The sequence below is a fragment of the Lathamus discolor genome, chromosome 2 (genome assembly GCF_037157495.1).
Source record: "Lathamus discolor isolate bLatDis1 chromosome 2, bLatDis1.hap1, whole genome shotgun sequence".
Taxonomy (NCBI): domain Eukaryota; kingdom Metazoa; phylum Chordata; class Aves; order Psittaciformes; family Psittacidae; genus Lathamus; species Lathamus discolor.
In genome coordinates, this window is record NC_088885.1 from 73,757,003 (window position 1) to 73,770,827 (window position 13,825).

Consider the following 13,825-nt stretch of genomic DNA (forward strand, 5'->3'; position numbering starts at 1 on the left):
CAGTGCCCTTAGCCTCTAGTCATCACTTAACATGACTAGAGTTTTCACTTAAGCCCACGCTGCCTAACTTCTTGATTCCTAAAAGGCTTTAGCCTGAAGACAGCTTCCACCTGTCATGGGCCTGGGGAGGGAAAAAAAAAAGAGGCCAGAATTTAGGTCTGCGTAAAAATTAAGTTTTCCTTGTAATCACATTGAGCAAACAAGTTGATTTCTAGCCAAGCAGAAACACCACAGGCAGTACAGAATAGGTTTATTACTTTAAGAGTCAACCACCAATGACAGATCTAATGTATAATAAAATAGTATCAAGTAACTTGCGTTTAAAACAATAATTTATGACAGCAACAAACCTTGTTGTTGAATGATTCTCAATCAGGTACCAAGCAGCAGAAAAGTTTTCACTAGTAAAATCAGCACTCATCCCAGGAAACAGTGCCTCTAAATCTTTCTGAGGAAATCTGCCTCTGAAAAACAAATATTCATTTATTCAGTGAGACATTCCTGTGAACAGCTTACAATTAAAAGTGTCACATAAGAAAAAAGCAAAACACCCCCCCCCCAAAAAAAAAAAAACCCAAAAAAAACCCCAAAAACCAAATCATGTCAGAACAAGATGTAAACAAATTTTTATCCCACCATGAAATTAAATCTGGTATTAAAGGCACACGTAGCGTGACTGGGAAAGAAAAGATTAAAATCTGAGTAAAATTGATGCGAGTAAAATTGATTTTAGCATTTTGATTTCACTATTACACATATGACTGAAATGTCAGTACAAAATGCTTCTAAAGAAAGAAAACTTCTGCCTTCAAAAAATGAGACCAGACAGACTCACTATGATACCACTACTACTGAGATGCAGGACCACATTACAATGCTGAATGCACTCAAAATCAATTCTACCTTTTAAAGAGGAATATCAGTACACTAAGTCAAGTAAATAAGAGAATATTCTCTAGAAGCCATGAACCAGTGTTTATTTAAAACAACAGGACATCACCAGTTTGACAGCTTATAAGTGATCTTACACCATCACTTTTATTGGTTCACGTGCATGAGAAGTTCCATGGAAACATGAAGGAAGATACTTGGAACATTCTTTCATTATATGCAAACACTGAAAGAAATCCTGAGTTGAAATAATCCCCTTGCAAAATAATACAGTGATCTATGTTCATAGTACACAAAACATAAAAGCATGTCGAGATACAGTTTTGTTTGTTTTTACTCAGTCTTACAATGCATGAAGATAGTATGCAAGCAAATTTCTTGTGAAAGCAGATTCTCTACAACAGCTATTACTGAAACTACAAGTAACTTCTAAGATATTTTTACAGAAAATGTATTCCATTTATTTTAGGTCAGTGCAATACAAATACTTAAAGTACTTTTTGATGAAAACATGACTATCTTCACCATTCAGTCCAGACACTCACTGAAGGCTTAGCCATATTCATTCCGTCATACATCACCAGGTGCACTCACCACTCTTTATCACCAGCTGCATCCCATCTCCAGAAAATAATCATGGCAAACAAGTTTACTGTTGGTCAGCCTGAATTGCTCAGGCAGTTGGACAAGATGATCATTACAGATACCTTCCAAATGAAACATTTTAGCCTGTTCTAAAAATATACTACATCACTTTTGGATTACAACATCAAACCCAGAAGTCAGTAACATCCCTCTCTCATGCTTGTAAGTTAGGTGAACTCTGCTATAAAAAGTACACCGTATGTAAAAGCAAACCTGCCATATTTTGCATTTGAATTCAAACTTGGATGGGAGTAGCAATCCAGTGTCAGCTATTGGAATTATATTTAATACATATGAAAAGCCATCTGAATGGACATAAAAAACAATGATTTGTTAGGGTTTCTTAAGTTGGTTTTTTTTCCCTGTAATCTAAACATGTTTCAAACCAGTTAAAACTGTTTTTATTACAAAAAGCAAACAGCAGATTAAGTGAAGTAAATCTAGAGGCAGATGCATTAAAAAGTACAATTATAAAGAAACAAAGAGTTGTTTTTTCTGAGCTGCTATTCATAGCCCAATAGCCATTAGCACAAGCAGGTACAAAGGACCTACATAACTAATGACATGGCACAGGAGTCCTTCATCAGTAGCACCTGATTAAAGCAGGCGCATGAAACAATACTTTTTATAACAGGGGAAAAAAAAAGTAAATAATCAAATGAGATGCAAGGAAAAAAAAGTGATGACAGATATGAAAAGGAGAGATAGGAAAAACCGTGAGAAGCAAAAGTAGCAGCTAAAAATGAGAGTCCCAACATTTCTGTGTTCAATGAAAAAGTGGTAAGGTCAAAGGAGGTGATCCTGCCCCTCTACTGTGCTCTTGTGAGACCCCACGTGGAGTCTTGTGTACACTTCAAGTGTTCTCAACAAAAGAGGGACATGGAGCTGTCAGAGCAAGTCCAGAGGAAGGCCACGAGGATGATCAGGGGACTGGAGCACCTCTCGTATGAAGATAGGCTGAGAGAGTTGGAGCAGTTCAGCCTGGAGAAGAGAAGGCTGCATGAAGAGCTCATAGCAGCCTTCCAGTATCTGAAGGGGGCCTACAAGGATGCTGGAGAGGGACTCTTCATCAGGGACTGTAGCAATAGGACAAAGGGGAATGGGTTTAAGTTAAACAAGGGAAGTTCAGGTTAGATGTAAGGAAGAAGTTCTTTACTGTGATGGTAGTGAGGCACTGGAACAGGTTGCTCAAAGAAGTGGTAAATGCTCCATCCCTGTCAGTGCTCAAGGCCAGGTCAGACAGAGCCTTGAGTGACATGGTCTAGTGTGTGGTGTCCCCGCCCATAGCAGGGGGGTTGGAATTAGATGATCTTAAGGTCCTTTCCAACCCTAACTATTCTATGATAATGTTAAAAGATTTACAAACGTAAGTGGTGAGATTCACGATTACCAACAAACTTGAATTTCATGAATGCCAGTTAGTGAGCAGAAAATGCTGATGGATGCAAAAAGGAGAAAGTTTCGATTTATCTTTCTTTTAAAGCTGTTTTAAGAGATAGTATTTTTCACTCAAAGTAGCAAAAAGTGCCGAACAGGCACACAGATTTATATGACAGTACTTCACACGTGACACATGGCACAGCTGTCCGAAAAAGATTTTCTATTAAATCCGCACATGGTAGTATCATTGTGGGTTACTAAAAATATTAGAAATGTTCAGTTACCTCAGAAGAGACTCAGACATTCAGTGCGAGTACTATATAAGGGCGTGTATACATAGAGAAGCAGAGTTTTATTCATATTTTCAGAACTTCAATTTATTTTCCTCAAAATCCAAAAGAAACAAATATTACACAAAACCCACACACACTCAACAAATACACCATTACCAAATGCTACTTATTATTGCAAGATTGTAAGACATATGCATGGCAGTTTAAGCTTATGAATGATACATACGATTCCTAGGGGGAAAAAATCTAAAAGTTTTTACTTATATGTATGATAATATAATATGATCTTGACCAATAATTTAGTTATGGATATAATAAATTCCTGCAAATGAGTTCTGCCCACAGACAGGGCAACAGAAATGAAGGGTTGGGGTTTTGGGGGGTGTTTCAGTTTGACATTTGACTGCATTGAAAAGTTATCAGGACCTTTTTTCCAGCAGATGTATTTGTGCAGAACCATAAATTAACAATGCGTTTATGGCTGCTTTTATCTGTGCAGACATATTTTAGACATAGTCACAACAGAGTAGAAACATGAACGTGAATGTGTGCGGTATGTTAACAATATGTTATACTCTATGGTGTAGTATCCCTTATTTTTATCATAACTTTCACCAGTAGTTTTTCCACTAACAGATATGGGAGCTTGGAATGACTTGTTACAGCTGTCTTCACAACAAGCTGCTCACTAAAAAGTTCAAACTGAAAAGCAACTGTAATTCTAAAATGTCTGGCCAGATGCATCTAAAAAGAGACTGACTCCACATACGCAAGTTTGTTTCATTAACTTCCATTAGTAAATTAAATAAATAAGTCCTTGGAAGTTTCTCATGCTTACCATTTAAACAAGCACATATGTGACTTGAGAAAGTATTTCTGTTTTACTCATTTCAACATTATGGGGTGAATATGAACTAGAGCAAAAGCCGAGACCATGCTGACACGCAATGAAACTGTTGCTAATTTTCCTGTTAATTTGCTCGTTTTACAAGAATCATTTCCAGAAGCAACTCTGAATGCTTAATCATTGATTAAAAAGCAATCACTGTAAAAGAAACTGGGACCCACAAATTGAATACAGAAAATCACAGAAGAGGGAAGTTTACCATCCTTGACAACTCTACGTACTTCACTACCTTTACAATTTCAGCAAAGGTACACATACTTGATTTATATCTGCTAGGCAGACTATTTTATTTAAAACAGAACTAAATCTGGTACTAGACTCCTAGTTAACTTTTTAAAGGAGTCCTATTAATTCATCAAAACCAATTTTAAGTATTGAAGTAATTAAGATTTATATTCATGTGAACTATAATAAAAATAACTTTGGTTTCAAGCCACTACACACTTTCACTTCCCTCAGAGACATTCTGAATGTATCTAACTCAGTCATGCAATACTAGATGCAGTGGCCCTTGATTGCATGTCTTTACATGTGTGTGCACATCTACTTTGGATTCAAAACACATGGGTAAAATCGATTCACTTGCACCACATGTGCTCATCAATACAAGTCCCACCCTCCACTACCCCAAGCTTTCAGTATGTATAGCCTGATACTCCCTAAACCAAACCTAACATCACAGCATGTATGTTAGCTTTTTTTTTTTAAACACATTTTACTACAGAACTTGTGAATGCACAGATCATTTATATTCTCCAGAAGTTTAAGATTAGTTATAATCTCCATGAGTAAATTACAGTCTCCAAGCAGTCATTATTGAGTAACAGCAACAAAATGCAAAGGATACTAATAAACAGAGCCTGACTAGAAATGCAGCTTAGCAAACTGTAATTTTTCTGTAAAGATTATATTGCTCCCAGAGCTTCAGAATCTCATAGTATGCTTTTCAGCATACATGACAATATTTGCAGATTAAAGGCAGGTACCAAAACAGGATACAGCCACCAAAAAGTAACCTGAACCTCAATTCCACAGGAGTTTTTAGGTCAAAAGGAGCAACTTTAAATAAACACAGATTCTGAACAGCAACCAGCATAAACAAGCTCCAGCTAGAGCTGCTGTATACTCCCCCCTCTATCTGGTACCAGCCAGACCCCTAGAAGCAGGCTTTGTACCAGCTGTACTGTGTTAATAACACATACGAGAAGACCAGCATAAGGGACACTGGAGTATACTAAACATGACAAATCAGAAGGTGCCAACAAAGGTCTCCCCAACACCAAGAAGACCAGGATGCACTGCTACTCCCTAGCAGCTTTGGATTTAGCAGAAATATCACAGCAAAATGACAACCATATTTGAGAAGTGGCAGAATGAGATGAAAGAAATCCACTAGGAGTTTATAGGCTGGTGGTTGCAAATGACACACCAGCCTTACAAGTAGTAAGTGTTGCTGTATTTTTTAACATCATAAAACTAGGACTGCATAATACTATATACTACATCTCCCTCCCACAGGTTTCACAATTTTTCCGCACACATACCTCTGATAAAAGCTTCCACAAACCCATCACATTCAAGGATGAAACTGACTGCATTTCCATACAAGCCACTTAAAAATAAGTAAATTTCAAAGCCTCCAGAAAGTCTTTTCCGATTTCATGGTGGTAAGCGGACGTTTACCATTAGGGGGCAGTGTAAGATCATCTCTTCCTCCCAAATGAACTGTTCTGGGAGCTGGCGTGGGAAGAGGGAAGCATCTGTATTGAGTGGGTGGATACAGAAGTATGTGGAATGTACTTAGCATGTCAGCATTTGCTTTCATGTAGGAGATAGATCTACCATAATGACCTCTGCTACATGCAAAACAACAAAAAACACTATTAAAAAATGTTATAACCACCACTAGGTCCAACTGCTGTTACTGCTTTGGAGAGAATGGATTTTCTTAGTCTGACAGAGTAGGCAGAGGAAGCAGGTAACCTTTGATTAAATAAGGACTTGTCATGCAGGAGGGGAAATGTATATGGTACACCTGAACAAGCAATTACGTAGATATAAATTTTCAACTAACAGAATTCAATCAGTGCCCTAATGGAACAGGCATCACATTTTCTCTCAGAACTGTTCAAAATTCTGAACAATCCTATGTTGGTAGGATGTAATCTACCAACCTGCTCTTGTAACAGCTCTAAACTGCTAAAACCAACCCAAGTACTGCAACATCGCTGTAAATGTTAGCATTTTCATGCCAAGTTTCCACATTTCTTAGACTGAGGCAACCACACTAGATAATCTTTTTCTTCCTGCAAGCTATTTAAACCTCCTGCAAGGGTTATGGGCTACATCTGCATAACACCACAGCCAGGAACATTCCTTGGGGAGGAAGGTGGCACAGACCTGCTTTGCACTTAAAGCCAGCATAAAGACAGTGATAGAAAATTAAAGCTTTGCATCAGTCTTCAGTCTATTCTGAAAATTAAAAGCTAGTTTAAGTATTTTAACCTATTTTCTGGTGAGAACAGAATTCTTTGTAGCATACACACAATCTGCGCTAATTGATAGCAATGTAAAAAGAAGTTGACCTGATTGGACCTTTTCCGCGTTTTCAAAGACAACCAAACAATTCTTAGCAAGGCAGGAGAACAAACGTGTGTGAAAGCTCCTTTCGGAATACATCTGTGACTCTAAGGGTCACAACTGAAACATAATAACCAGCAAGTTCAAGTTTCATTACAACAGAGATTATTATTTAGCAACTGAGATTCTTGGTTGTATGGCACAAGAAGGGCAATTAATTCTTGGAAAACATGAAGAACTTATCAACCATAGATTACAAATACTTACTACCTGTTTGTCTCGCAGGCTGGAAGATGATGGCTTGCACATCATGTACACATATAAACATTTAAAATATCTTGGCTATTTAAAAAAAAAATCAGGAGGATGACTGTAAATCCATAGCTCTTATTTTGCAACCTTGCAACTTGAGTATGAAAAGAGAATTCCAGTGCATATTTTTAGTATATATATTGCTCCTAGAACACATCTACTAGAAGTATTCTAATTATTAACAGAATGTGTTATAGCCGATACTATCTATTTCCTCTAATGCACAATTCAAACCTCCTGTTCACTTAAATCCCAGTCTGCTGGGTCAGATGTTTTTTTTAATCCCTGTGCTTGCCTAATTGTTTCATGAAATGCTGTACTAAAGCACTTCTGCTCATTTACTTGCAGGATTTTTTCTAGTATTTCAATGTTCCATTTGCAAGACCTTGAAAGTACCCACCTGGATGATTCAAAAGACTAATTTTTAAGCACATTTCAGTTGGACAAAGTACCATAAACAGTGTTTTAAAACGCCAAGAAAGGAATTTTTAGAACCAAGCATAACCCATACTAAAAGGCAAATAACAAACACATCACAACAGATACGTGATTTAACTCTTTCCCATGCTGCAGATTGTCTTTCCTATATCATTTGCAGATGATTGACAACCACCTTGTAGAGGGAGGACTTCTTTCTCTCTTTCAGTCTGTAGTTTACCCAATTCCTGCCTTCTTTTCATCATGTTCCTTTCTAGCTTATTCCTAGCCTATTTTCTCACATCTATTTTTCACTGTGATTGTCCCTTTTCTCTCTTTAAATGTTTCTTTTGTTTACCACTATTTGCATATTGAACAGAAGGCACCCCTTTCCCTTCCTTACTAGTCATCAGGCTGTAAGGGCTGTAAACTCCACCAAGTCAGACCAATGCTGAATGATTCAGCTTCAAAATTAAAATAAATCCCAATTTGCATACATTTAAAAACAGTTTAAAGAAGTCAAAGGTGTTACTAAGGAGAGTTCCATTATGCTGCAGAGTCTCATCTCCTTGTATATACAACTGCTCTTCATCATATTAGCCTTTCTATTAAAGCATTCCCAAATTCTATTCACTTTTATCAGTTCTAGTGACAAATTATTCCAATGTCTAGTAATGTTAATGCTAACATCTTGCTTATCTACTCCCCTTCTTAATCTATAATTGCCTTTTTCTCACTACCTTGTACAACTTCTCATTACTTACCCATTCCATATGTCAAGTACTTTCAAATGCATGAGTTTGCTTTTATAAAATAATCTCCAATACCAAATAGTTTAAATAAACAGCACATTGCTCCAATCTTTTAAGCAAATTATGAAAGCTTCTCCACCAGTTTTTAATTAAACACAGAATGTTCCATTTACAGTCACAACTATTAACAGTGTGCTGTCACCCACAGCACAAGGTCAGAGCAGGTTTTTCCTCTTTCTCTGTATCTTTCCATCTCCACAACTTACCCTCAATCCCTCTATACAATTACTTGTTATATTGACTAGTGTTCCTTTTCTCAAACCAGTCATTTTCAACCTCAGTGCCTGCCATAACCTTCATGCCTCACCTCCAATAAATTTGGAGATCAAGAACAATCAATCAGGCCCAAACAGTTCCCTATTTCCCCCATCCCTCCTCCAAAATAAAAGGTTCTTTCCTATCTGTATTTACGTATTTGACTAGATTAAACAAATCTCAAACTAATGCTGTTCTTGTTTCTTGAAAAAAAAATTCAAATAATCTATCACATTGACACTGTCTTAACTGTAACCAAGAACTACCAATGTTGGTTATGAGTTCAAATACTACATTAGAAGTTGTGTTAAAATCAGAACAAATTAAAATTAACTGCTTCATAACCATTGTATTTACAGAAAGAAGTACTGTGAGAAACCTATGGATAGAGGACTATGTAACAGAACTAGTTACCTTGAGTTAGATCAGATAAAATATTGGAAGAGCTCTTGCAGGGTTCAGAAAATACAGGATTGAAACAGAGAATATTAGTTTTAAACATCAGCCAGTCACAACTGTTTCTTACAGTGTTTGAGAAGATACTATATGGGCTTTGACATTAAGTGCTTCATTAAAAAAAGTAACCAGGCAAATTAATATAATGTAATTTAACAAGAGTTGCTTCCATAGGACTAAAAATATATTTTTATGCAATGCCTATAGAATACATCACATTGATTAAAGAGCTAAGTACAAAATCCATGGAGAAGCAAATCTATAGGGAAAGCTTTACTAAAGTCCACATTACTCTTTCATCATCACCAATAATAGCTTTATCACCAATAATTTTTTTATAAGTAGTTGGTAAAAACATCAAGATCATCTGTACTGAGACAAGGAAGCAATAGAGGAACACTGTCAAATGCAAAGAACTTAACAGCTAGGGTAAAGGAGTCCATGCCATCCCTACAAAATAAAGAGCAACCACGCCACCAGAGAAAGTAGTGACTTAAGAGAACCAGCTAACATGACACTCACTACCAGCTGGACAGTGCAGCACTGTGGTAAAAGGGATTATATTTATTTGTTTCATTTTTTATTTACAAACAGGGAGGGAGCATGAAGGAGAGAGAGAAGTCTTGTAGTAAGATGCTCTAGTACTGTCCATAGCCCTGGAATCCACATTCTAACAGGGTTGGAAAACTGAAGAACATGAAAGTACCACCTGTCAGAAGTTACACCAGAAGCTGGAGAAGAATACTTACAAAGAGAAAAAAATCTTCTGCTTTTTACAAAAAAATGAGTTAGTACTTTGAAAAGAAAGGAAAATACATATTCGAACTAGGAAAGAAATGCACACTGGAAGGTGATAGCAAATCCAAAATAAATCCCATTAAGATTTTGGGAAAGTGCAGTTTCCCCATTAGAATGAGGTAAAAATGGATGTTACAGATTTTCTTCTATGCACTACCCCTCACAAACAGAATATTCAGCAGATGAGACCCCTAGTAATAGTTTCATTCTAAATGGTCTTTGGTTTAGGTAGAGCTGGTATCCTGAACAAGAGAAATGTTATTCCTGATGCTATTTCTGGGAGCTGGCCAGGTCTGGAGCTCTAAGAGTGTCCATTTAAAGTCCTCTGATTTCATTTATCATTCACTGTTAAATTTCTATTTCAGAAAACACTGTCATAAATTTTACCATACTTACACAAATGAAAGTAAAGAAGTCTGGGCTGGAAAACAATATTAGAAATTTAATGAAATAAACTAGTTGATGTGGTAAATCACATTATCAGAGCAATTTTAGCAACACATGAGAATCTAAACATCCTTAAAATCCCCACGAAACTCAAATGCAACAGTATGTATTCCATAATGTATAAATCCAAAGCTTGAGGTTACTTACCAATCCACAAAGTCTAAACATCACTGGGGTTCAACATATCAGGCTTTTAGATTATCTACAGTTCTAACTAATAATCCAAAAATGAGGATGATGAAAAAGGATAGAACATACAGTAACAACTTTTTGAGTACCAAACAGCACACAACTAATGTATGTATTTTTAAATCTTTCCCTGCCCTGTAAAGCATTAAATTTTTCTAGAATTCACAAAGGCACACACAGAAAAAAAAAAACAAACCCAACAAAACACTAAAAAAGTGGATTAAAGGCATTTGGTACTCACTTGTCTATCTCAATACCAAGCGGATTAGCTGGACGTAGGGACAAGGGGGGAATCCCTTTATTTCTATCAGTGCGCATGTCATAATAGTTCATTTCATCCACCCAGACAGCAGACTGATCCAAGATACCTAGAGAAAACAAAGTGCAGATCCTTAAAACAACAAGGGCAGTCCAGCACCGTCAATTTCTAACATACTGAATTAATTTGAAAAATCCTGATAAATATAAAATGCATGCCTAGGTAATATATTGGAAGATACATGGCAAAACAACCTGGATGCAATTATGCTATATTATTTTATTATAGCTGCTGAAAAGATATTCGTGGCTGGGCATCAATCATTACAGAGTACACAGTTTCATGCACATTAAGGGCATTTTCCTGATCACAGAGTATTAGTATCTTTCATTCCTCCAAGTATTCTGGTATGTGTCCAAACCTTGCCATATACTACTTTCAAAATGAGAAACTACCTGGAGGTCATCTTGTTTGCATATTTTAGGGAAGATCCCTTTTCTGCACAGTCACTAGCCAAAAAGCAAGTGGATTTTGGCTATGTACCAAAATAGATGACTCCAAGGACACAGGACTGACTTTGTTTCCAAAGCCTTAGCTTAGACAATGTATAAAGGTGAGGCACCATATGTCTTGGCCCTTGGCCAAAAATGCAGGCAGCTCTACTATTGGCTATGTCCTTTTTTAACATACCCGACAACACAAAAAGCAACACCATCTTCACACTCATTTTCTAAAATATCATTCTTCTTTCCCATCACCAAAAGCTTCACTGTGTAACACTTGCACTTAGTTCACCTTTCTATTATTAAGAACCTAGTACAGCTTGGGAGAAATTATGTGTTATTTAACAGCCACTGAACCACAGAGAACAAAAGCCTAAAACAGCTCATGTGGGAACCCCTGTGTTAGAAAAGATAATGATCCAACCTCATCGATGAGGTGTTCTGAAAAAAGCATTTTCAATCCTGAGGGTATTTAGACTGGATCCTAGACTAGGCAGAGGTCCTAGACTGCTTGGCAACATTATTTCGATGGTTAAGCATCTCATGAGAGATACTTAAAACTTTCCATCTTGCAGGATGGTTTGAATTACAAATAAGAAACGTCACTGAGGACTCAAAAGGATAAACAATCAGTTTAGGATTTAGGTATAAAGGTTTATATTTTTTAGGTTTATATTTTGTATTTATCAGTACACTTAAGAGTAGTTACTGGATCTGTTAGGATTTTTTTTTTTAATTTTGAAAGTTTAGTGATATTCCTTACAGAAAAATAAAGGGCTACTTTTCATTAGTCATCGAGGGGTTTATCAGGATATTGCGATAGAAGGATTAATTTCACATACAGCATGAGCTTATCAATGTATGTAGTTGCATCTTTCATTTATATACTCTGCTTCTTCAAAACAACTGGAGATTGTCCCGAGGTGGATGGATCCCTTTTAAACATGCATTTTATCTAAAAGGCGCTCAGTTATGTATGTGTGTAGCAAAGAAAACAGATAGAATTTGAACAAGAAAAATACCTATTTTTTCAGGTTTAAGCAGTTTGAAGGAAACCGTTGAAGTTCCTTTGCCACCAGACTTTGTAGTAACAATAATGTCTCCTTTGTCATTTTTAGCCTGTCCAACTCGACACACAATTTTACTGGCAGACATCCACTCAGCAGTTAGCAGACAGTTGTGCCCACAGATTGTTAATCCTGAGAAAAAGAAAAAAAACAACACCTATTTGAATAGAAGTATCTTTTGAAATTCTGTAATGCAAATACATTTATGACGCTTCATATATTTTACATACATATATGACCCTTATCCTGTCCCTTACAGCCAGCTACAGCAAAGAGTCACAAATTCTTTTTTCAGATGTTCCCTAGGTGACTTCAGGTCTTTTGCCCTAGTAATATTTCATAAGCCACATGCAATGCTGCTTGAAGTCATCTCTTCTACCAGTTAACAGGCTACTGCAACTTTTACTTCATCATGTACAATGCATCTTCTGTCTGCAAGATACCAGAGGACTGCTGCTCAGTACTGTACTTATGTGAAACTTCCATCAAAACTGCATGAAACATTTTCACAAGTTCACTCTGTATGACTTTGCAAAATACTCATAGTGCACAAGGTTTCTTACACCTTATTCGCTTAGCGGTACTTTTGTGGATGCAGAAGGATTTTCTGGTAAAAAGAAAAAAGTATTAATTGACAAATATTCTGCCCCCATCTCTTCTGTACAAAGTCCATGACGTAAGACCAATACTGCTGAATAAACTGCCCTTCCTGTATGAAAAAACAGTCATGTAATATTCATCTATTTCCTCTTCTAAACTTTGTCATGTGAACTTTTGTCAAGAGAAACTAGGAAAAAAAAATACAGCATATTTTAGCCATGAAGCTAGTGGACTGTTTTCTCAGATCTAGAACAATCAAGAGTTTTGTTGTCCTGAAGAACTGGCTAGAATCTAATTCCTATAATGTCTACTTAGAGAATAACTTCATTAGCTTCTTCTTAAATAACATACTTACCTAAGAACATTTTGCCTTATGTGCAAAAGGACAGGGCCATACCGGTTTGTTGGCTGTACTGGAGTATAAATTAGTCAGGCATAGCAGTTCCTTCCCTGTTGGCTTGGCTTTTGTTTTTAATTTCTAGAAAGCTCTGACCAATTTACAAAAACAGGCAGAAAAGGGTCAGCATATGTGGCTTAGTACCAAAGCTTCACACTTCTCATAATTTAAGTCTCTGACATTACCCAGCAGACAAATTTGGCAGTTTTCGTAGCCGTCAGACATAAAAATGCCCTCTCCCTGCCAAAAACTATTTTGAAAATGAAAACCAAAAAATAAAAACCAGAAAGGCACTGAATCTTATTAAAACCGAAAGTAATTTTACTTGAGGAAGGACAGTAGATCTGTTATGGTTTGGGGTGTTTTTTTTTTTTTTAAAGATGACTGAAAGAAGCGGGGGGGGGGGGGGGGGGGGAAGGGGTGTGTGAAATAGGATACACACCAAAAAGCCTTAAAATATAAAAATATTTGGTTGTTATTTATTTGCAACATTTTAAACAGGCCAGTTTTTATTTTTCAGAAGGGAAGAATAACCCACACATTTATGATGCATGGGTTTTAATCTTAGGTTATATTATTACATGCCCTCTGGTTTTATGCTGGCAACTTCTCCGACA

The 13,825-nt window shown here is 36.7% G+C and overlaps 1 protein-coding gene across 1 annotated transcript in view; it reads right to left on the minus strand.

The window, feature by feature from the left end:
• EXOC2 (exocyst complex component 2) overlaps positions 1 to 13,825 on the minus strand; it is a 125,936-nt gene that overhangs the window by 95,326 nt on the left and 16,785 nt on the right. The window contains exons 3-5 of the mRNA XM_065667465.1: positions 12,167 to 12,343; positions 10,624 to 10,750; positions 351 to 464 (exon numbers count right to left, since the gene is read on the minus strand). Of these exons, the coding sequence (XP_065523537.1) occupies positions 351 to 464; positions 10,624 to 10,750; positions 12,167 to 12,343 (418 nt within the window). The remainder of the gene's footprint in view (positions 1 to 350; positions 465 to 10,623; positions 10,751 to 12,166; positions 12,344 to 13,825) is intronic.